Below are 23025 nucleotides of genomic sequence, written 5' to 3'. Positions count from 1 at the left end.
ACTAAGTCATTATTCTGAGATACTAACTCATTATTCTGAGATACTAACTCATTATTCTGAGATACTAAGTCACTATTCTGAGATACTAAGTCATTATTCTGAGATACTAACTCATTATTCTGAGATACTAAGTCACTATTCTGAGATACTAACTCATTATTCTGAGATACTAAGTCATTATTCTGAGATACTAAGTCATTATTCTGAGATACTAACTCATTATTCTGAGATACTAACTCATTATTCTGAGATACTAAGTCATTATTCTGAGATACTAACTCATTATTCTGAGATACTAACTCATTATTCTGAGATACTAAGTCATTATTCTGAGATACTAAGTCATTATTCTGAGATACTAAGTCACTATTCTGAGATACTAATTCATTATTTTGAGATACTAACTCATTATTTATGAGATACTAACTCATTATTCTGACATACTAACTCAGTATTTTGAGATACTAACTCAAATATTCTGAGAATGTTTGGTATTATAATTACTTTTTTTTATCACAAGGCTAAGTTTTCATCTTGTTTGATTTTTTTTTCCTTTTACTATGGGCTTCCATAGTGACTGCTATTACTACTACCAGCACACATACTTTAGAAAGAATAATAATTCATTATTCTGAAAAAACGTGACAGCACAGAACATCTTGAGCCAATGTTTATTAAACAACCACAGCCTGTGTTTATAACAGTTTGAACCCTCAGGGTCCCTCAACTGGTTCATCCTCCAACATTTTCTTCACTTCTTCAATTTGGGGCCATTCATCTACAGAGACTTCAGATGCCTGAGGAGAGACAGACAGATGAGCAGAAGAGTTTGCCAGCTTGCTTGTTTAAATAACCGGCTGATTGGTTGATTGATTTCAATAATTATTAATAATATAGTATAATATAATAATTGTAATTCAATCGGTCTGAGAGAAAACCAGACTGTTGCACCTCCTCTTGGCTTTGTGGCTTTAGGAAATCAAGCCTGTGACGGGAGACTTTGGCCAATCACAGGTCATTTCAGAGAGCGGGTGTTCCTATTGGCTGTTCTACAAATGCAGATGCGCATGCACGTTTTATCTTATGGTGAACGGCTGATACAACAGTGGAAATTCCTGCAGAACATGTTGCTATTCCAGCTTTGGGAACAACTGCCTACACTGCAAAGTAACCCCAAACAGTAAGAAAGACAATATTGATGAAGCGTTTCAGAGATGTAGAGAACATTTGACTAATAGTTAAGCCTTCTACTACATACTAACCGTAGCCAAAAGCTCACGGCTGCAGCTATTTTTTATTTTTTATTTTTTCAGAAAACTGTCTACCCTGGGGTACCACTTGAATTACAATATGCTGAAAGGTTATCTGGGATTCTTTGCCCTATGAAGCCAAAAATAATCTGCCTAACCTAGCTTTAATTTAGATTTTGCTCTGACCTGATCAAATTCACCACCTCTGGCCATCTTCACTACATCAGCATCCTCATCGTACTCTGAGAAATCCTGTAAGGAGAGAGAGAGCTCTGTGTCACGGTTAAGTATTTATCCTAATGGAGATGATAAATGTGTACAGTGAAGTGTACAGGCTTTTAATGATGGAGACACAGAAATATTGATTAACCAGCTCATCCTCATTTGAAGCCACCATTCCCTCCATCTCCAAGCTCAACCTGAGACGAGAAAGGTTGAGTAAAAGTTGTCACATATGCAGGTTAAGTTTTTAAAAAGTGCAGTGACATAGTATAAAATGAAAGTAATATAGGCCTAACTGCACATGGTGCGTTAGCTATCACAGAGGTCGGGGGCAGTGACAATGTTGTTTCTGGGAATATCAACAACCTGAGGAGGAGTGTACTTTCCATAGTTACACCCAAATAAACAAGATCATTTGCTCAAGAGTGATTCAGAGATTTCTTTTGACTCATCATATTTCAATTTGACTTCTTCTGGCAAAAAACATGATAACATTTCTATAAAGCAAGAGGAGTATTTGTCCATCAGCATTATACCATAGCCATTTAGCATTTGCTCCATCATATTGCAAAATAATGTTGTTTAATTCACTCAGTGAGAGGATAGCGCTACGAGAGAACAATTGACACTGCAAGACATTTCATGTTCAGTTTTATGTTTTATGATGTTACCTCTTTATGACAGTGTGACTGTGAGCTGCCTCAGAGACCAGTTGTGCAATACATCTATCACATAACCACATCCCAGTTCAACCTTTGTCACGTCTTTCCCTTCTCTCCCCAAGTTTACTGTCAATCTAAAAAATATGCTTTCAGATGTTTTTATTGTAACCCGAAATGCATTCCAAGCTCATTGTTGATGTTGTGAGTCTAAACTGGGAACAAGACGCCTTATTTGGAGCGATTATAAAAATAGGTATTGTTACTGTTGCAAGGTGTGTAGCATGTTAACATTTGTTGACGATTTGGACCCTTCCCTGAAAGCTGCTATAGGGGTTTTATGGCACCCAACATGGAAACAGGAAGTACTTTTTCACATAGCATCGGCCATTTTGTCATTTTAATTACAGATGCTGGATGAACTGCCGACATCCTTTTCCAAAATGATCAAGAAGCACCGTTCTCTCTTCACAAAAAGAATTAAAAGCTTCATGTGAAATGTGGTCGTCATGTAGCCTTTTTCTTTCTTTTTTTAAATATATATATGCTTTTTGTTGATAGTGACAGCTTAGAGAGAGAGAGGGGATGACACGCAGCAAAGGGCCCGGGTTGGGCTTGATACATGGGGCACATGCTACATCATTGTAGGTGTCAGAAGTACACAGAGAAATAACTCACAGAGACTTCTCTCCAAGCTGCCTTTGACCTGAAACAAGAGTTTAAAAAAATACATGAATCCACAGTAGCAATGACAAAGTAGCCAGACCACCAGATAAAAACAAGATTCTGAAACTCACTGGACTTCGCTCCAATGCACAAACAAATGGAGACCAGAAGAACCAGGAATGTGAAACATCCAAAGACAACTACCACCACCAAGGAGCGGAGACGATTCAGCTCTGTAGGAGCAGGAAGATGAAGAGGAGATGAAACCAGCTCACACCTGTCACAAGGATGTTTTACTTTAATCAATCAGTGGATTAACGGTACCTTCTTTATCCAAATACAGCATCTTGCTGCTTATGGCGGTGGTGTTGTCAAAGCTGTCCGACACTTCACAGTGGTACGATCCAGTGCTGCTCCTCCCTACAGACAGGATGAGTACAGACTCTTCTGGAGGCTGGTTGACCACGTAGTAGAAGCTTCCTCGGTCATGCAGGAGGGTTTTGTTGAGGAACCATTGGTACCGTGGGAGAGATCCCTTCGCTGCCTTGCAGTAGAACCTCAGGCTGATCACGGCATAGTTTTCTCCAATGTCATAGTCGTAACGCATCGTCACAGGCCCACCAACAGGAACTGTTGGTGACAAAAGACGCCATGGACGAACATTAAAAGAAAGTAGAGAGTACCACAGTGTTGTGTCAGCAGTTTCAAGCAATTCACATACCAACTTCTAAGGAAATCCATTGACTGTACTCGATCCCATCTCCATTGTTTGCCTGGCACTGGAGCCATCCCAAGTGCCGGCCCAAGACCATTGGAACCTTAAATGTGACATCTCTCTTATCAACCGTCACATTGTCAACCGATCCTCTCCTGTTGTACAGTGAAAAGGTGACAGGTGGAGTCCCTTTGGTTGTCTGACAGGCGACCATGGCTGAATAGTTGTGGGAATCTTCCTTTAACACGGTAAAGGAGATGTCAGGGATAGACACCAGGTCTGATGGAGAGATGAAGGAGAATGTTTTTTTGTTCAAAGAAGCCATAACATATCTATACAGTTTAAACTTGAGAGGTTATTCACTAGAGCTAACCTTTCACTGTGATTACAACTTCAGAGCTGTTGGCGGTAAAGACGTCTGTTTTGTTGAATTCGTTGGTGGCGACACACATGTAGGAGCCGCTATCTTGAGAAGTAGTTCTGAGGGTTACCAAGATAACCATTTCAATAACTTGTTCAGTTAAAAATGAGCAGCCTCCATGACAAAGGACTTTCTTTCTCAGACAGTGTTGGACCAATGTTTTTAAAAGGGAAAATGTGTCATAGAATACAAGAAGTTGCTTAATCAAAAGAAGCAACAAGACTTTACTTGAACAGCATTTTACTTATTTTGTGTGTGTTTTATTTAAAGTGTCTTTTTAGTTCAACTGCTTTGATACATTTTTTTGGTTACAGCAATTTTCAGTACAGTATTCTAATTCTAATTATTCATGTATACTTCGCTCCTGCTACTAGACTAATACTGTGACTGTTACATACACTCGATTTGAAAAATAAATATATATATATACAGAACTACTATCCAGAAGACCAACCAACCAGCAGCCACCCTAGCTTTATGCATGCACCACACAGTACAGAACAGTTACCAATTACCAAATAAACCGTTCAACTGCTTATAACACCATTGCAACCTGTAATGCATTAGCAGCTGTCATCTCAATGGGATTTCACTGACCTCTTGATCAAGAGATAGTCATCTGCAACATAGAGGAGACGAGATTGAGAGACAAGCTGACCATTCAGCATCCACGAGTAGGAGACATGATTTCCAACAGTAGGTTTACAGCGTAGCTCCAGTGTCTTCCCCTCAAAAAACTCCACTTGGCCTGAAGGGACGACAATCTTTGCACCCTTCACCGGTTCTGCAGGACACCCACAGAAACAGACTGAGAATTTATTTCGAACAAAAATGTATTCTTATTGGAAAAATCCTCTTGTTAGGGAAATAAATAAACCTTTGTGATGGTGTCCAAATGGGATTTTACTGTTGTTGTTTTTTAGTTTAGTTTAGTGCAGTCAATGTTGTCCTGTCAGCCTGAAGTACAACTATTGTACGGACTGTCATGTAATTTTGTACAGACATTCATGGTTACCAGAGGAAGACTCCTACTGTCGTTGGTGATCACTATACTGTTCCTCTATGTAGCGCCACCAAGAGGTTGACATTTTTGTCATCTTGAAAACTGTTTCATATATTGCTGTGAAATTTACGACAGATATTCAAGTCCCTTAATCTAGTGCAGGGGTCGGGAACCTTTTTGGCACGGAGAGCCATAAAAGCCAAATATTTTTAAATGTATTTCCTTGAGAGCCATATTTTTAATGAAATTGAGTTTTAAGTATATCACGTCTCCGAGTACTAAAAGCGCTATCAGTGTTTCCCCTACCATTGTCTGTAACCCCCCACGGAACCCCGCTTATATTATTTATCTAATTTATGTGCACGTTTCTGTGTCTACTGCACGGGTGTCAAACTCAAGGCCACAATTATATCCAGCCGCGAGAAAATATCATGTCTATCATAACTGGCCCGCTGGTTTTGGTAATTAAATCAATGCATGGCACAACCACGGGAAAATACATATTTGAGGAAGTATCTAAATGTGTTAGAAATTAAACTGCCCCGGGACTGACGACAGACAGAGCCTGCGATGTGATGAAAAGAGCACCAGGATGCTCTGGAGATGGAACATGTAATAAGCACCGTAACACAGACAGGAAACTTTCTAAGAGTCAATGCAAGTCTTTTCCTGAGGAGATACATTCTGAACATGGCGGTGCGATGGCTCACCACAGATCTCTGGGATGAAAAGTGTGGATGTGAGCTGGACTGTTTGTGCGACATAACGAAGCATCTCACTGTTAAACTTCCAGCTTCAGGGCTGTGTGATCACGAACATGTATAATGCAGTGAGAGCTTTCCAAGCCGAGCTGCCTGTGGGAGACTCTGATGTAGCAGGAAACTTTGGTCACTACGTGTTTCCAAACACTGACAAACCATCTCCACCGCTGTGTTCCCGACTGCGCATGAACTGCTCAGCAATCCGTTTGCAGTTGACGTGGAAACAGCACATGTGAACATCCAAATGGAGCTTGTTGACCTCCAGTGTAATGACACACTCAAAGCAAAGTGTGACTCTGTGAGCGCTGCAGTTTCCAAGCTTCACCCCCGAAACGATGCCTTAATGTTGGCCCTCTCTGTGATTGAGTTTGACACCCCTGGTCTACTGCTTGCTTTCCGCAGTTTCTCCTCTGCTGTTTCGAAAAGTGCAGGGCTCCGCCCCCTACACACACTGACACGCACACAAAACGCACAGACAGATACACACACGCACACAGTTACAGTCAGAGACGGAGTGGAGGAAAGGAGAGGGGAGAACTAAAACAAAATCCGCTGCTAAATGTTTTACTCTAAATGACACAGTATAATTATATATTACTTGTTAATCATGTTTAAAAATGTCAGCTCAAAATTGTCTGCGAGCCATATCTCGTCATCGAAAGAGCCATATATGGCTCGCGAGCCATAGGTTCCCGACCCCTGATCTAGTGCCATCATCTGGCCAAAAGTTTTCTTTGTTTTCAATGCTAATAAGCAAATGCTATCGTGCTAACACATTAAACTTAGATGGTGAACATGGACATGAACAACATCTGCGTGTTGGTATTGTCATGTTTAGCATGTTTTTATGGTGCTGTTAGCCTTTAGCTCAAAGTACCACTGTGCCTAAGTGCATCCTCACAGAGCTGATGAGAGATGTTTCTTCAACATCAAATTACAGGTGCGTCATGATCCCAACATGATACCACTGCTTTTTGAATGTTAATTATGGTAACATGATTTTGCTGAGTTCATCAATCAGTTGGGTGGCTACTATTTACAAAATAATGAGTATTTATTGAAGGTGCGACTGTGTTAAATTTCCACAATGCTACCAACCAGGTAAAAGTCTCATTGGGATTACAATCTGTTTTTCAATAGAAATTTGGGGCAGACTCAGTTTGCAGTAAAAGCAGTGAAACAATCATAAATGTAATGTAGACAACATTCCCAAGCTAAGAAAAACGTCACCTTACAAAAACATGCCCTTTGAGAAATGTTTTTCTCATTGTGTTGAGCTTTTACAAACATTAATGCTCATACTGCTTGATGTTACTGTTACAAGGAAGCCATTTATACAACATATGATATATAATATATTGCTGGTAATAAAGGTCCTCACCAACAACCTTCAGGTACTGTGTGTCGCTGACAGTGGGCTCTATGTTAGAGTTGTTCTGTGCCTTGGCCACACACGTTAGGTTGCCTTCATGGGAAGGTTTGATTACCATGGGGAAGACTGCAACCTCCCTATCCAGGGAGGTGTATTCGCCCAACAACTTGGGACTTTTATCCACCCTGCAAAAGGTTGATAATTAGAGGGATTTTCTATCATTACTTGTAATGCATTGGTTAAATTGTATGTGAACAAATACTCACTTAAATAACTGCAGCAGGATAGCTACATTCTCTGGGGAGATTTTCAGTTCACAATAAAAATCTACAACCCTTTTCACCAAAGCCTCTGTAGGGCCAATAAGTTCTGGGCGCCCCAGAGTTGACTGATCTATCAAAAAATGAAAATAAAATAAAACAAAACTGCACAAATACTACAAAAAAAACCAGGAGCCACACAATTGTACACAAAAGTGATACACACTAACAATACAACTGACTTACAGCTCTCCTTGCTACAGTAGTACAACCCTGTAGAGAGGAAAAAGAGATCAAGTAGTTGTAAAAAATAGTAAGTGTACTGCAGTTCAGTTTGTGTTGAGTAACTCACCCAGTATGACCACAAAGAGGGAAGCAGACATTGTTGAAGAGCAATGATTTTCTTTTATACAACTGTATACCTCAAATATGATTATGCTACGCTGTGTAATGCAGGACTTTTGACAGTTTTGGGTGTTGGTGAAAAAATACACACACACGCACTTAGAAACATGTGCAACTAGCTGATAGTATGACCCTACACCTCCCAGCAGTACCCTCCCTCGAAACAGCATAAGAGCAAGTATGTGGTGTTAAGTTATATTTTTAAAAAGTGAACATCAAAACAACATAAGACAGAGGCAATGTGAAGATGTGAAAGTGTAATCAAGCGTAATATTTTTCATTGGTTTGATTGAAAAAACAACAAAACTTTAATCACTTCAAATTATAATTTTTATTTGCAAACACATGACATTATAAAGTATTTTGCATCAAACATTATCTCCCACTGTTTTTAATTGAATGTTACACCATTTTAGTCATAATTGCCACCACATCTGCAGAACAACATAATATAGCTGCAGATTTATAAAGAAATAATGAACAATTTGCATGAAGAGGTGATCAATTTGACGAGAGTTGCATGTCCCTCCTGTGTCATACTGTGATCTCTACGGTCTAAAATAGAGAGAGAGAGAGAGAGCAGTCTTCTTGGTTATACCTGGGTCACATTGTTTCTCACATTAGTAAAAACAAAACAATCACTTCAGTTTAGCATACAGAGATGGTCAATAAAGTTAGATTCATGTACAGAAGACATGTACTTATTATTGGAAAAATAGTCACACTGTTTAATTAGTTTACATTGATTAATTGCTATTGTAACCATCAGAGTCTTTTGGTCAGTGAAAATGGCAAATAAATGTAATTCTCCTACAGGCAAACATACCATTTAATATATATGAACAATGATAGTCCAATGATCAATGAATAATGAATACATATTTACTTTGGTTAAAATGGAGCAGTACTTTCAATGAAATATTCTAGTACCATACTAGTTCTTTCCAGAAAACGTCTGAGGAAATTAATGGGAAATTGTTAGTAAAATACATAAACCCATAAAATAGCTTACATACCAATTAAACACTGTGTCCATTTTTCCTGTAATTACTATCAAATTACACATTCTTTCCCAGGAACATGTCAGTTACATAACAATTTATTTCTAATAAATTATAGAAAACTAAGGGACCTCTAAAGTAAAGCATTACTGGATAGTCTGTCATATTTCACTGATTCAAAATCATTGTGTTTGTATGGGGTGTTGTGTAGGCCGGTGTACCTGATTCTGAACATCCCATTCTGTAGACGAAGTATCGTTCTGTTCGCTGGATGTAGCAAAGTGGGCATGGGCTGTGAAAGAAATTAGAGGTGGAGACATACAAACAATTAATATAAATTCAGTTACATATTTCCAATTGTCAATTGATTTCTTCCTCACACATACACAGACACACCTTGATTTTGGTCAAACATGTTGTACACGCAGCCGACACCCACAACCAACATCAGAAAAAGGAAGCAGCAGAACGCTATGGCAATGACCTCTATGGTGTTCATGAAAACCTCTGTCGAAGAGAAGGGACAAGGCCACTGAAGTATTACATAATGTATAGGCAGCATGTAAGACATTTAAATATACAATATGTGATTTTTACTTTGTGGTGTTTCAGTAGGAGAAGTTGCTTCAGGCATGGAGTTGAGGATCCTGTCTGATCAAGAGTAAAAAGTGTGATGTAGTACACTAAAGAGCGCAGAGACTCCACACAAAGGACATTTATAAAAAGGCAAATGTGAAATTATGCAACATTATGCAAGATTTGGTATTTTTGTGATTTGGCACCCCTAGAGTGCAATTCATTTATACACCAGTGCAACAACACAAGACAATAGGAAGCCAGCTAATTCTACTTATTAGTCCAACAGCAAGAAGGCCAGCTATGCGTCTGTTTTACAGGCTTTTATTCTGCATAGCTATCGCCAATGACTAAAAGCCAGTCCATGATTTACTCTTGCTCTCATATTCTAATTTTCTCTTTTTCTCTTTTTCTCTTTTTCTCTTTTTCTCTTTTTCTCTTTTCTCTTTTTCCTCTTTTTCGCTTTCTTAGCTTTCTTAGCTTTCTTGGCTTGTTAGCTTAAACTTCCTTTTCAGTCTCTTTGCCTTTGCGTGGATGCTGCTGAACCCAACTTTGTTGCCCGCTCGCTCGGCTATGGATCTGGTACATCACCAGCGCCGCTCCCCACTAGCATTCCCCCTGAGCCTGAAAACATCCTCCTTCAAGCGGCCCAATGCTCCCGTGCTAGCGGTGTAAACGCCCATACCTCCCCAGTGCTCTGAACTCCCAGTCCTGGAAGCACGACTAACTGAGCTAACAGCTAACAGCTAACTGAGATAACAGCTAACAGCTAACTGAGCTAACAGCTAACTGAGCTAACAGCTAACAGCTAACTGAGCTAACAGCTAACAGCTAACTGAGCTAACAGCTAACAGCTAACTGAGTTAACAGCTAACTAGCTAACAATCAGTTACAGTTGACAGCATTTAGTGATGTACGTTACTTTAGCTATCTGTCATTCATGAAACTCCGTAAATCACAGAGAGTCGAGACAGAGCAGCCGAAGGACATTACAGAGAAAACTGAAAAATATTTTTTTCTGAAAAGATGATCTAGTTTCACCAAAATCAGTGCCATAGTGCTGTAAGGGTTTACATATTTCTTGCAGGACATCGTAACCGCTCACCAAAGTTACACAGAGCAAGAACAGGTGTCTGGGGGGAAGAGTGGGCAGAGGCCCCATTCTCTCTATTACAAGTAGACTAAGTGTAGCATCCAGATTATTTTGAAGCTGTTATTTTAAGGTAAAATAGGTAGACAGGGGGAAACAGTAAAGTCCAAAGGTAACAAGCTCAAGCTAGAGCACTTCTAAAACTCACAAATGAACACATTATATCTTGTTTGTTTAACCTGTACAAACGATTTCTTGACCACCGCTGGTTGCCTGGCAACCTCTTGGTGACAAGAAAACTCCAGTTTGTGACTGCATGTGGCCAAGACACAGACCGGCTCATAACCCCTGACAAAAAAGCTAACTGTTTCCCCTGTTTCCAGTCTTTGAGCTAAGCTAAGCTAACCTGCTAATGGGGGTATCTTATTTACCACATAGACATGAGAATGGTATTAATCGAATCATCATGGTAAGTTGAATAGGCACATTTCCCAAAATGTAAAACTATTTCTATAAAGGTTTACTTTTATTGGACACCTAGTCTTGATCTTTTTACCTGTGACTCGGACTAGCACGGCTGCACTCTCCACCCAGGGCCCGGAGTCATCGTAGCTGTTCCTGGCCCTGCAGCGGTAATACCCAGAGTCCTCTGGGCTGAATTTAGCCAGAACAAGGATTTGCCCATGGTCAGTTAGGGTATAGTGAGACGGGACAGCCTGAATATGGGAGTCCACGTGTTTCTCAGAAGGAAGGACAGAGTTGTTCAAGAGCCAGGAGACCTCAGGGAAAGTTCCTCTGCTGAGTCGGCAGCTCAGAATGGCGGCGGCCAGTTTGGAGTCGGCTCTGTAGAGATATTCAACCTCCACTTTCACATCACCTCCGACTGGGACTGGACGAACGGGGGGAGGAGAATGACAGAAAGATTAAAAAAGAGCGGAAAGAAAGGTAGGCAATCACAGAAACACACATTTCCTTCACATGTCGGTGTAGCTCATACCCACTTCCAGAGGCACAGGCTCACTGATCAACTCCTGCACCTCAGTATTCACCCGACATCGAGCCACACCCATGTCCAGCCCCGGCACCACGTGCACAGGGAACCAGGCAGCGAGGGATTCTGTAGCTGTGACAGATCGCAGTTCTTTGTTGTCCAACAAAAGAGAGAAGTTTACCGGAAGACTCCCTCTTATTGACCAGCAGGTCACGTTGCCAAGATGAATGTCTCCCACTTTAGAGGTGGAGAAAGAGATCCTTGGTTTTGAAACGTAGACTGGTGGAGGAATAAAGAGGGGGAAGATACAATACAGGCTGCAGTGAAACAAAACTATCCAACATTTCAGGCAGGTATTTTTTAATATAGTTTTTTGTTGACACATACCTTTGACCGTCACTTTGACCTCTGAGCTGCTGGAAAACCTCCTGGTGTCTTGCACCGTGGACCAAGCCATGCAAGAAAAGTATCCAGCTTGCTCTGGAGTCACCATCCCCATCACCAGCTTGTTTCCAGTGCGGTGAAAGAGAGGAGAGGTTGAAGATGTTACTTCCTTCCTGTTGAAAAACCACGTGTAGGAGAGGTGGGAGCCCTTTGTGACGCTGCAGTTCAGCACGATGCGTGAGCCCTCGTATGCGACTGGGGGGAAGGGTTCAGAAGTCACTATGGTGTTTGATGCTGGAACTAGAGGTTAGGGAATGATAGATGGTTGGGGAGAAGAGTAAATGGTCAAGTTTGGGAATGATTGTCCCCAGTAAAATAACAGGAAATTAAAGGGCCAGTTTGAATGTTTGGAAGTGGGGTTTTATGAGGTACTTATCCATAGTCAGTGTATTACCTAGCTAATAAATGTTCTGCTGTGGACAGGTGTGCCAGCACACATATTATAGCCACCTAAAAGAAAGACCCACCTAAAAAAAAAGGTAAAGTGATGAAAATATTCTAAATATAGGGTAGACTTAAACTGATTTAGATTATTTTTGGTGGACCTTTCATTCAGGTGGATAAAATACATTTTGCTGACGTCTCTGTCTACAGCAGTTTATTGTTTTGCTTCTGTTCCCTAAGACCCGTTCCGCCATCTACTGTGGATAATAAACTGACTATGGTGCCCCATGCATCCCCACTTCAAACAATCCGACCTATCCCTTTAAAGCTCTAACAGGAAGACTGCTTTCTCTGTCTCTGTGTGTCTTTAACTCACTGACTACAGTCAGCTTGATGCTGTTGCTGACTCCTGTGCTTCCTCCTGTCGTCGCCCTGCAGTGGTATGACCCCTTCAATGTTGCAGTGACCTTCAGGTAGAATGAGGCAGGTTGGTCCCCTTGAAGATCAGCGACCGTGGCGATCAGGACACCCCCGTCCCCCATCAGCTCGTAGGTGACTGGCAGTAAGGAGTCAGGTGTAATACAGCGGAAATCCACCCTCGAGCCGATGTAAGCCATGACAGGACCAGTCAACACTGGGTGAAGAGAGATCGATCCACCTAAAGAAAGACATAAAACACTCAGAGTTTGGTTGAAATGTACCCATAACAAGTTTTAAAGGGAGTATGAGCAGACACAGCCAACAAATTACTTTAATTCATGTTATGAGATCAAAGAAAAATATCTGAAAAGTTCGGAACCAACGAAAAACAATGTCAGCCAGTTGAGCTTCCTATCTAATGCACCATTCAACAAACTTACTTATCTTGACGAAGAAACATGCCAGAGCTGAAAAAAGTCAACAACACATTGCTGTAAGAATATTAATCCATTTAATTATTTATTTATGTTGCCATTGTAAAGTAATTTCGATAAACTCACCCAAAAATGGCAGCAAATGAAGAGTCTGTAGATTCTTCATAACAGTGCTCTGCATTTATACTTGGCATATCTCTGTTTAGTGTGTGTGTGTGTGTGTGTGTGTGTGTGTGTGTGTGTAAAAGCTACGGGTAGGGTTGAACATGTGTTGCAATTAGATAACATATAAGGCTACATGTTTGTTTTCATTTTTAGGGACACAAATTAAGTTTAAAAAAATTCACAAGCCACAAAAATGTAATGAGCAGGATTTATGAAAAACACTTAGTTCATTGAATACAAGTAAAGTGACATCTTGGAACACAACTAAATACTATTACCATCATATAAATGATGATAAAACAATATACATTCTTAATTGACTGTAAACACACTGTTTGCCAATCACACAAGGATCATAAAATAATAATCAAAGTTTTCAATCCTATTAAAAATGACTGTAAGTGACAAAGATTAAGAGGATGCATCGTATGAAGGTTAAAGTAAGATCTTTGCAGAAAGCGGCCACACCTGCATTTCTTATCTCTGTATGTATCTGGAACAGTGAGAGTAATTCATTCCTTTGAGTCCTCCAACCAGGGGTGGTCGCCCAAAGCAAGGATATAAAAAAAAAGGTGGAATCTGTGGATGCACAGGCCTGACAGCTCGGGGACTTTAATCAGTGTTTATGCATGGAGTCAATGGTTGAGGGGGACATCCTCTTTGATGGCTGCAGAACGGACTCTGGGTGGGTTCCTCAGACGTCTGAGCACGGTGGTATGCTGTTTCACCAGGAAGCGCTTATCAGAGCTGCTCTGTAAGGGGAAAGCACAAATCTATAGGCACAACATGCACACAGATACGTTAAGTATAGCTCACCAATAGACCAGTGAATGATTCACCTGCAGCAACCAAATCAAATATTTCCCTATCTTCTTTCTATGACTAATTAAATATTTAAGTTGTTTGATGACATGTGACTTACCATAACCAGCATGTCTTTCAGTCTCTCAATGGCCTTCTGATTGGCTCGTCCCCGTGACACATATGAGGTTAAGAGTATACTGAGGAAACAGAATCAAGACCGGCACATTAGATCCAAGTACATAATTTCTATTTTAAAACAGCGTGTATCCATTGATGATTATTACTTTCACTCTACAGGTATGCAGCTGTACACACAGAAACAGTCTTAAAGTAGATTATACTTCTTTCAAACCGTAAAAACTCATCAAACTGCAAATACAGAGCCAGTGTTTGTGCATTAACCTGTTGCAGACTTACATCTCAGCCAGTATGAGCGGCAGGGCAAAGGCTGCTGAGGCCAGGTAGCGAAGAGTGGACTGCGCAGGGCTTGGGAGGCTGTCCACACACACTCCTGTCACATTAAACACGCTTTCTCCATTTCCAAATGGACCACAGGACGACCTGGAGGGGAAACAGGTGAAGGTGAAATATAAATAGGATATTTCCTTCTAGTGCTAAAAGGGCAAATAGGTGTATTAAGAATTAAATAACTAAAGAAACAAATAGGGCAAATTGAGAATTAAGACTGTCACATGTAGTATGTTCTCTGGAAGTAAAAAATACAGTAAACAAAATACATGTTTTTGCCCGTTGTGACTTCTTGCTCGTAAAGGTTGAAGCCCAGTGTGGCTGCAGCCATGAGGAGACCAAGCATCAACATAAAGTGGAATAAAACGGAGGAGCTGGAGCCTCGAAACATCCTCTGCTCTGCCACACAGCACCGCAGGACCGTGAACTGAAGACACGAGAGAAAGAAACGGACATTGCTGGAAAATGTTCCAATACAGTTGATGGTCACATCCATCTATCACTGCAGAATCATGTACTATAGACCGGGTCGAACCATTTCAGGACTCAAATCTGTGTGCAAACAATCTTGTGTAACAGACTTTTTCCTGTCTGGGCGCAGTGACTTTATGGAGTCTCAGCCTGTTGCCTGGTGACGACAGGACTCCGGGAAGTCTCATAAACCCATGGCCATTTTTTACATTTGGATTTTTGCACATATTAAACAATATACCTTGGACAGAGCCGGGCTAACTGTTTCCAATCTTTACGCTAAGCTAAGCTAACCGGCTGCTGGCTGTAGCTTCATATTTACCATACAGACTATAAAAAGTTATTTTAAACAGTTTATTTCATTATCTGAACACCTTGTCAGCTTCTATACAATTATTTAAGTAGTATTACTATTTTATTGTTAGATTAATTCTATCTTTTTAGATGATTGTTTCATGGACATTTTGTGACATTCATGCCACTGGAGATTGTCAAACTAGAGACACTAACATTGAGAGACACAAAGAGGAAGAGAGAAAGATATTTCTTTGAGTAAGATGGTCCGTAACTCTAACGTTCCAGACAACCTTTTGGATGTAGAAGGTCGCCATCAGTGTGACAGCCCCTATCAGCGGCAGAAGAGGGCAGTAGTAGACTCCCACCCAGCACACTGTCTGACTGTACACGAGATCCAACACATTGAAAGGGATCAGGAAGTGTTGTTTTCTCCACAACCAGGCCAACAAGGATGAGGGATACTTCTCCTGCAGCAGCCTGTCAGACAGAGGAAAGATAGTTCACACAGAAAGTTCATGAATCTTGAGTAGGAAGTATAACTTCAATCTTTCCCCAGTTTAGTCGAACTGTTGGGAAATACTCAAGACTAGAACGAAAGAGACTGTTGATCTCAAACAAACCCACTTCCTGGGGTAGTTCAAGAGGAAGGCGTTGCAGAAAGTGCAGAGGAAGTTGAAAATACACAACTTGTACATCTCTCGACCAAACAGGTTCTCCCGGCAGTGAAAATGATTCTTCTGTAAAGAAGAACAGAATAGAAGAAAAGATGGTTAGAAACACACTTAAAAACATCTACCTACCTAACATCCCTCCTTCTTGTATACAAAGCCCTAAACTTAACCGCACCAAGTTACACTGCCAACTCTCTCAACTATGTGCCCCCAAGAACATTACGATCATCCACTACTGGTTTATTAAATGTTCCCAGAAACATCCAAAAGAAAATTGGGGGTGCAGCCTTTTGCAATTATGCACCAAAGCTATGGAACACTTTACCTGCAGACATTAGGGAGGCAAGCTCGCTCAATATCTTCAAAAGTAAGCTAAAAACATATCTCTTTACTTTAGCCTTTTAATGGTGATATTTTATATCTCTTTACTTTAGCCTTTTAATGGTGATATTTTATATCTCTTTACTTTAGCCTTTTAATAGTGATATTTTATATCTCTTTACTTTAGACTTTTAATGGTGATATTTTATATCTCTTTACTTTAGCCTTTTAATAGTGATATTTTATATCTCTTTACTTTAGCCTTTTAATGGTGATATTTTATATCTCTTTACTTTAGCCTTTTAATAGTGATATTTTATATCTCTTTACTTTAGCCTTTTAATGGTGATATTTTATATCTCTTTACTTTAGCCTTTTAATAGTGATATTTTATATCTCTTTACTTTAGCCTTTTAATAGTGATATTTCATATCTTTTTACTTTAGCCTTTTAATGGTGATATTTTATATATTTTTATCTTAGCCACTTTAAACTAATTTAAATGATTTCATACATTTTTAAGCTTGGTTTTCCTGAAGGAGGATCATTTAGTGTTGAGGAAGTAAGAAAGTTAAAAGTAAGGTTGAGAGAGCAAGAGGAAAAAGTAATGTCAAAGAGAAAGATTAAATCTGAAGCGTTGAAAACAATGGAAGAACATAAAAGACAGTTTATGTTATGGGAGAAGGAAGCAGAGACCAGGGATAGGAGGAAAGTATGTGGATTATTTGCAAAGACAAATATAGATTAAAGTACAGACAAAGGGATTATGAAAATGTCAAAGAATGTGTAAAGGCTGCTATTTTAATTCTGCTATTTTATATTATTTTAATTCTGCAATTTTATCTGCTATTTTTATAATGGTACTTCAAACTCATTTACATCTACACTGTGATTTTTGTACTGTAAATGCTCTTATTCTGTCCTTGTACTAATTGTTATGTTTTTGCTGTGAAGCATTTTGGGCTGCAATTCTTGTATGAAAGGTGCTATACAAATAAAGCTTATTATTATTATTATTATTATTATTATTATTATTATTATTATTATTATTATTATTATTATATTATTACCTGACATCACACATCAGTCTGTGGGACCTCGAAAGATAAATCTGATTTGAAACTCACTTGCTGATTCAGTTCAATTGTTGTGAAGATGAAAAATAAGTAGATCCCCAGTGAGGCCAGCTTCAAGAAGATGCTCCTGAAAAAAAAAGACAGGGTGAACCAATGCAGGAGTGTGTGTGTTTGTGTGTTTGTGTTTGTTTTGGTCATAGGTGGGACCAAGTTATTGTTTTTGCAAGTCACAAGTAAGTCTCAATTCTTTGCACTTAAGTCCCAAGTCCTAAACAAGTCAGGAAATAAATTGATTTGTGGCACAATTTCTAAATAACATACTTTTTAATCTTTGGGCATGGGAGATGGCATCAAATATTTTCAAGTCCTAAGGCTTAAGTCCAAGTGAAGTAACAAGTCATTGATGTTAAAGTCAAAATACAAGTCTTTTTTGATTTTGAGGAGTTTAAAGTCATCAAGTTGTGACTCGAGTCCAAATCATGTGACTCGGGTCCACACCTCTGGTGTGTGTACAATCATGGGTTTTTCTCCCTTACCTCACAAGCAGGGTATTGACTTGCACGGTGAAAGAGTAGTCTTCAAAAGATGAGATCTTGCGAAAAATGTGAGGGAGGAGTAGGTTGACAAAGCTGATGGTGATGGGAGGGAGGTAATGGATGACCAGCCTGACCAACCAGTAGTGATCCCTCTAAGAAACACAGCCGGGAGTGTCAGATAAAATCTATTCATCCAAATCCAGGACACACTGAAACAAAACCAGCATTAAAGTCTCACCTCGTCTTGTGATGTTTTTGTGGCGAAGTAGATGAGGGAGAAGGCTCCCCCCAGCAGAGTGAGAACGAGCAGGTTGAGGACGAACCTGAGCAGGTAGAGACGCACCCTCTGTCCGAGTGTCCTCTGAGCTTCGCGCAGGGAGAAACTCTGCTCCTCCAGGAACAGCTGAGGATGAACAGGAAACCCTTTTAATGTGACCATCAGTGTTTTAACTCTATCAAAACATTAGAACTGCAGTGTAATTGAACTGCAAATAAACCAGAATTATAATGTACAGCTTCACTAAATAGATTTTGTAGAAATTTTTCCTTTCGCCAGGTATTTTCATTTAAAAGGAGACGAAAATCATGAAGTGAAAACTCAGAGAAACATAAAACTAGAAAGCTGAAGAACATGTGTTTAAACATTTTCCTTAAAAAGAGCCCAGAGGAAATGCTTAAGGAGAAGAGTAGTATATTAATTTCTCTTTACCGTGAGTTTTGTACATTTTTATTTCACTTTTGAGCTGGTTCTACAGCTGGCACATTTTCAACCACTGATTTATACAATCGAAACCAAGCTTTGCATAGCTTTCTCTTCTGCTTCAAGCAATGTTGCCTCTCATGACATAACTTTTGACTGACATTTAACACCTTGTGTCTGTATGTAGGCTGGTGTGTATGTATTTGTTTTGGAAGTAGGCTGGGAAACTATTTGGCCAACCATTTTTTATCACCCAATAACACGTTTGTTTTAAATAAAGCTGTAGAATTGTTTATAAATATTCCAGGTTTGATTTTGAAAATGAGAATTAACATACTCGTGACAAATGGAAGGAAACCCCTGAATAGGTGAGGTGTACCTTACCAATGTAGATGTCTCCTTACAAGGTAAGAGGGCTCCCTGAAGTGATTTTCATGAAATGAATGTGAAAATATGCCTCAGCTTTGGGTTGATTTGGAACATCTCAACCCAATTGAACACCTACAATATGGACTGCCCTGTTACACCCAACATTACTGTATATGAGAAACAGTAAAGGTTAGCCAATAGGTTGGACAGATTCACTGTCGACTCTTAAAATTTAATATCATTTGGTCAGTGACCATGGTAAATCTGTCATGATGTCATGCAAGTGATATGTTTGCGTCCGCTCACCTTGAGATCGTTTCTGATGAAGCTGTGTTTGAGAGCAGCAGCAGGAGGGTCCTGGATGGTGAAGTCCCACCCACAAAAGATCTTATAGCTCACGTTCATACTGTGACGTTTCCCGAGCATCCAGGTGTGCTTGTAGCCAACCGTCGTTCTATCAGAGAAGTTTACAGATTCAATACAGACGCTTTCTTTAAAGCTACTTCAAGGAGATTTGAACTAGTTATAAAACTCAATTTCATAGCGATGCCTCTATATGACCTAAATATGCAAATAAAAAGGTCAGCGGGGGTTGGGGGGTGATGTGATGTGATATGCAAAAATAATAATTAAAATAATAATTTTTATTTATTTAAAATATATATAATATTTTTTGCTTTATCGACAAACAATTTTGCGACCCCCCTGCAGTACCCCTGTTGAAGACCTATGATTTAACAAATGGAGAGAATCGCGGAATTTGAAAGGATTCAAAACCGATCTTGTATTAGACCTGTTCCTCCTAGACTGGTATATAATATGTGTATTTCATTTATGAAATATATTACGAGACGGGGTTTTACATCAATACATGACTTTACGTTGGTGGCTAGCTAATGCTTTGGCTAGCGTTAGTTGAATGTAGCTAACGTAAGCGGCATTTGTCAAACAAAGTAACCACAGCAAGCTTTCTGTGATCATGAGCATGATGACCAACATGCACCAAGCAATCGAGAGTCGTTTGTATTGCTATGCATCCTACAAACAGCTTTGATTACAAATGAAAAATAGTATTAAAAAGAAGTTGTGTCTTTCTCTTCCATAACAAATTCACACCCAGAGGAGCCGGTGGTGCTAATGAGAAATGCAGCGTTCGTTTGTCACAGGGGCCGCCAAAATCAACACAAAATTACAGTTCCTTGTAGTTGCTTTAAGATGTAAGAAAAATGGCTATTGAAAGTGTTTGTTCTCTTGCAGTTATATCCTAACTGACCTACGGACCACCAGGATGAGACTGAGGAAGAGGATGGTGAGGATTCCAGTGAGGTACAGCAGAGGTGTATTCAAGCACTGCAAATTCAGTGAACCAGGAGTATAGAAACCAAAGAAGACCGGAGATCGATCCAGGTAGCCCTGTAGAGAGGAGAAGTTAGATTACATGAAATACATATAGAAAACATACATACACACACACACAAATCCTTACCGATCCCTGGAAAAAATCCAAAACGGAGTCATCGCCTCCAAACGTCAGAGGTTCTGTGAAATCACAGAGAACAACACAACAGTTTTTGCAGGAGTCTACACTGAGCTGTGGTTAATTTACTGTAATCTGTCATCACAGCTCACTCACCACTGTTCTTGCCTCTGCCATAAAATGCCGTAGGCCCCAGAACGAAGCCCCCGATAAGAGCACAGTGAAGTAGGTTCAAGTAAACCAGATATCTGAGGAACACAAAGTAAGCCTTCACGCCAACTCCAAACCTGCCTGGAACAGATCAGTGAGGGTAAGGGTTACACTTACGCACACTTACAGATCAGTGAGGGTTTTAAGTGTGCAACAACATTAGTTTAGGTGAAGTCATCTATTCATAGTAATACAACCAACAGGTGGCAAAACCAGTCCTTATAATGTACTTCAGGCCTTTCTTACCTTCAATGGCGTGGAGAGTGTGCTGCCATGGCAACAGGCCTGAGAGAGTTCCTCCCATCTGCGCCCAAACCCTCTTCCTGTTGATGCTCTGGCTCCGCCTCCAGGACTCCCAAAATCCAATGTTGCTGATTTGCATCTTCCTCCTGTCCCTAATTAGCAGCATAAATATTATATTTCGTGAATGCCTTTCCATCTTAACAAGTTTAAACCCTGAACCTAAGCATGGAAATACCATCAATATCATATTTGAGCAAATATTTAGTCTGCTCACTTTAAAGCTGAACAGAAAGCTTTTTAAAAGGAGGCAAACAAACATTTCCTTGACTAATATTTGAACTTATAGGATTCAAAGGGGCACTGATTTTACACATTGAGATCAGATGGCTCTGATGGCGTCATACTGAGGGTGTTCTCAGACTTTTATAGATTATAAATCTGTCTTTTGCAAATCTTCATCTTTATGAAAGTTAAATTCTCAATCAGTGGATTACCCCTTTCACTCAACGGCTTGGGGCAGAATGCCATCAGGGATGCTGTTTTTCTTCTTCTTTGTTTTTGTTTTGTTTTTTTATATTTCAGAAAGAGGGGACACCCCAGCCAAAAGGATCACAAGATACATTTTATGGGAAAGCAGAAGAAAAATATGTTTTGAAATACCACTATCTGAGAGGGGAGCATCACCCTTTGGTTGAACTGGCCAACACTCACACAGATGCAAGTAAACACAGTGTTGTAAAACAGAGCTTCACTTTATGGGATTAAAGCTCCAAAAAGGTAGAGATAATTTGGGATGCATGTACAGTATACAAAATAAAATATGGTAGTAGGTTGTTCACTTCCAAAAGAAAATCTCATTTATATTTAACTACAGTATGCTACATATTGTGCTAGAGTAGATGACAGTTTGGACCTTTTCCACTAAGATGTCAAAATAATATGCAGAATGAGAAGAAGCAGATTCGAGGAGTGTGATAGGCTCTCCCACCTGACTCCTCTCCTTCCCTGAATACACATGACCAGGTTCCTGAGCGGCTGTGTGGATGCCTTGACTTTGGGTCCTCTGGAATCATGGCTGACCTCCTCCCCTGCTTCAGAGCCACCCTGGTAGTCCTCGCAGGCCTGTCTGCTCTGCTCGGGCCGACTGGCCTGGATGCTGGGCAGCTGATCAAATATCTCCGTCTGATAGTACTCACAGGAGTCTGACGACACGGTGGAATGAGAGCTCTCCTCTGTGGTGAGAATGACACATGAGTTTAGATTACAGTGCATGTTTGCATACAAGATGTTTTACTAAACTTAGTTTTTGTTACAGGGTAAAGGGTAATAGGTATACTATATATTTTGTATTATTAATCTGCAGATTATCTTAATTAACCAATTGTTTTGTCTATGAAAAGTGAGAAAGTAGTGAAAAAAGGCCTACGGTTACATCCTCAAATGTCAGTAGTGTCTTGTAAGCCAATGCTAGTTGGGTACGTCTGAATAATAATAGTATTTAAATTCATAGATCATGCAAGAGTGTAATACTAAAAATTAACTCTTCATGACATATCTGTATGAATTAGACCTAAACAGGGCTAACCTACTGACATTAAGAGCTTTAAAATGATTCATTTGAAGTACAGATACAGTGTTCAACAAGCAAGATGTCGTCTCTCTCTATCACACACACACACACACACACACACACACACACACACACACACACACACACACACACACACACACACACACACACACACACACACACACACACACACACATACATTCAAATGCACAGACACATTTGTATTACCTGACAGGAGTCTCATGAAGTTGACATTATTGTACGCCATTTTTTCTCCCTGCACTTCCTCTTTAATAAGTAATGTTCAAACGTCAATCTTGTCGCTTCATACAAAACACAAACATCTCCACAAAAGTTGCAACTTAAAGTTGTGAAAAAAGTTATATCCAGCTTTGCACCCCACATCAGCGGCTGATCTGGAGCTAATGTTGTTCCTCAAGTCTTGATGTACATCTCACTTTCTGGCAGGTGGAGCAGATGTGAAATCTTTCAACATATAGACCGACTGAATTTGACAGATCACAGGAAATCACATGACAGGAAACAGAAACAGGCGTTTCCATGGTGTCTGAA

At 39.9% G+C, this 23025-nt stretch overlaps 3 protein-coding genes across 14 annotated transcripts; all 3 read right to left on the bottom strand.

Moving 5' to 3' along the window:
• Window positions 1-654: 654 nt before the first annotated feature.
• Window positions 655-7814, bottom strand: LOC115022469 (hemicentin-2). Of its 5 annotated transcripts, none has more exons than XM_029453830.1 (13): window positions 7682-7814; window positions 7576-7602; window positions 7336-7462; window positions 7079-7254; window positions 4531-4717; window positions 3886-3992; window positions 3519-3791; window positions 3122-3427; window positions 2929-3030; window positions 2810-2837; window positions 1621-1669; window positions 1437-1502; window positions 655-797 (listed from the first exon to the last, which is right to left on the bottom strand). In XM_029453830.1, exons 1-13 carry the CDS (start codon window positions 7710-7712, stop codon window positions 714-716), a joined length of 1563 nt encoding a protein of 520 aa, XP_029309690.1. In that variant the 5' UTR covers window positions 7713-7814; the 3' UTR covers window positions 655-713. The 5 variants fall into 5 exon arrangements, with proteins under 5 accessions (XP_029309690.1, XP_029311093.1, XP_029311845.1 ...); XM_029455233.1 differs by having other exon boundaries at window positions 7336-7457; window positions 7682-7780; XM_029454409.1 differs by lacking the exon at window positions 1621-1669 and having other exon boundaries at window positions 662-797.
• A 232-nt stretch (window positions 7815-8046) lies between these two features.
• Window positions 8047-13397, bottom strand: LOC115013206 (Fc receptor-like protein 5). 7 transcript variants are annotated; one of them, XM_029439286.1, is made up of 10 exons: window positions 13201-13397; window positions 13081-13107; window positions 12597-12878; window positions 11780-12076; window positions 11399-11671; window positions 10958-11290; window positions 9333-9386; window positions 9132-9242; window positions 8957-9027; window positions 8047-8289 (listed from the first exon to the last, which is right to left on the bottom strand). In XM_029439286.1, exons 1-10 carry the CDS (start codon window positions 13253-13255, stop codon window positions 8269-8271), a joined length of 1524 nt encoding a protein of 507 aa, XP_029295146.1. In that variant the 5' UTR covers window positions 13256-13397; the 3' UTR covers window positions 8047-8268. The 7 variants fall into 7 exon arrangements, 6 of the variants coding, with proteins under 6 accessions (XP_029295146.1, XP_029295183.1, XP_029295154.1 ...); XM_029439294.1 differs by lacking the exon at window positions 8047-8289 and adding an exon at window positions 8316-8689; XM_029439277.1 differs by lacking the exon at window positions 8047-8289 and having other exon boundaries at window positions 8731-9027.
• A 38-nt stretch (window positions 13398-13435) lies between these two features.
• Window positions 13436-22962, bottom strand: tmc8 (transmembrane channel-like 8). 2 transcript variants are annotated; one of them, XM_029439255.1, is made up of 16 exons: window positions 22681-22962; window positions 21871-22114; window positions 20886-21034; window positions 20586-20720; window positions 20439-20491; window positions 20226-20365; window positions 19259-19406; window positions 18122-18286; window positions 17884-18035; window positions 17399-17474; window positions 15904-16016; window positions 15570-15756; window positions 14781-14938; window positions 14461-14604; window positions 14162-14240; window positions 13436-14012 (listed from the first exon to the last, which is right to left on the bottom strand). In XM_029439255.1, the coding sequence occupies exons 1-16, from the start codon at window positions 22718-22720 to the stop codon at window positions 13875-13877; spliced, it is 2121 nt and encodes a 706-aa protein (XP_029295115.1). In that variant the 5' UTR covers window positions 22721-22962; the 3' UTR covers window positions 13436-13874. The 2 variants fall into 2 exon arrangements, with proteins under 2 accessions (XP_029295115.1, XP_029295123.1); XM_029439263.1 differs by having other exon boundaries at window positions 13436-13991.
• Between the last annotated feature and the right edge of the window lie 63 nt (window positions 22963-23025).

This window comes from Cottoperca gobio, chromosome 1 (genome assembly GCF_900634415.1).
Source record: "Cottoperca gobio chromosome 1, fCotGob3.1, whole genome shotgun sequence".
In the NCBI taxonomy this organism is placed as follows: domain Eukaryota; kingdom Metazoa; phylum Chordata; class Actinopteri; order Perciformes; family Bovichtidae; genus Cottoperca; species Cottoperca gobio.
This window is presented reverse-complemented; position numbering and strand designations above follow the sequence as displayed.

What these genes read in the sequence shown, in the direction of transcription:
- LOC115022469 (XM_029453830.1), bottom strand. Translation starts at nt 7,712, where the DNA reads ATGTCTGCTTCCCTCTTTGTGGTCATACTGG. An exon ending in CCTCTTTGTGGTCATACTGG is followed by an intron (nt 7,603 to 7,681) that starts GTGAGTTACTCA and finishes TCCTCTCTACAG; the next exon opens with GGTTGTACTACTGTAGCAAG. An exon ending in CTTCAAATGAGGATGAGCTG is followed by an intron (nt 1,503 to 1,620) that starts GTTAATCAATAT and finishes CTCTCCTTACAG; the next exon opens with GATTTCTCAGAGTACGATGA.
- LOC115013206 (XM_029439277.1), bottom strand. Translation starts at nt 13,255, where the DNA reads ATGCAGAGCACTGTTATGAAGAATCTACAGACTCTTCATTTGCTGCCA. An exon ending in GGTCAAAGTGACGGTCAAAG is followed by an intron (nt 11,672 to 11,779) that starts GTATGTGTCAAC and finishes TTCCTCCACCAG; the next exon opens with TCTACGTTTCAAAACCAAGG. An exon ending in GCCTGTGCCTCTGGAAGTGG is followed by an intron (nt 11,291 to 11,398) that starts GTATGAGCTACA and finishes CCGTTCGTCCAG; the next exon opens with TCCCAGTCGGAGGTGATGTG.
- tmc8 (XM_029439255.1), bottom strand. Translation starts at nt 22,720, where the DNA reads ATGGCGTACAATAATGTCAACTTCATGAGACTCCTGTCAG. An exon ending in CTCATCCTGGTGGTCCGTAG is followed by an intron (nt 19,407 to 20,225) that starts GTCAGTTAGGAT and finishes CTTCTCTGATAG; the next exon opens with AACGACGGTTGGCTACAAGC. An exon ending in CTCTTGAACTACCCCAGGAA is followed by an intron (nt 15,757 to 15,903) that starts GTGGGTTTGTTT and finishes TCTGTCTGACAG; the next exon opens with GCTGCTGCAGGAGAAGTATC.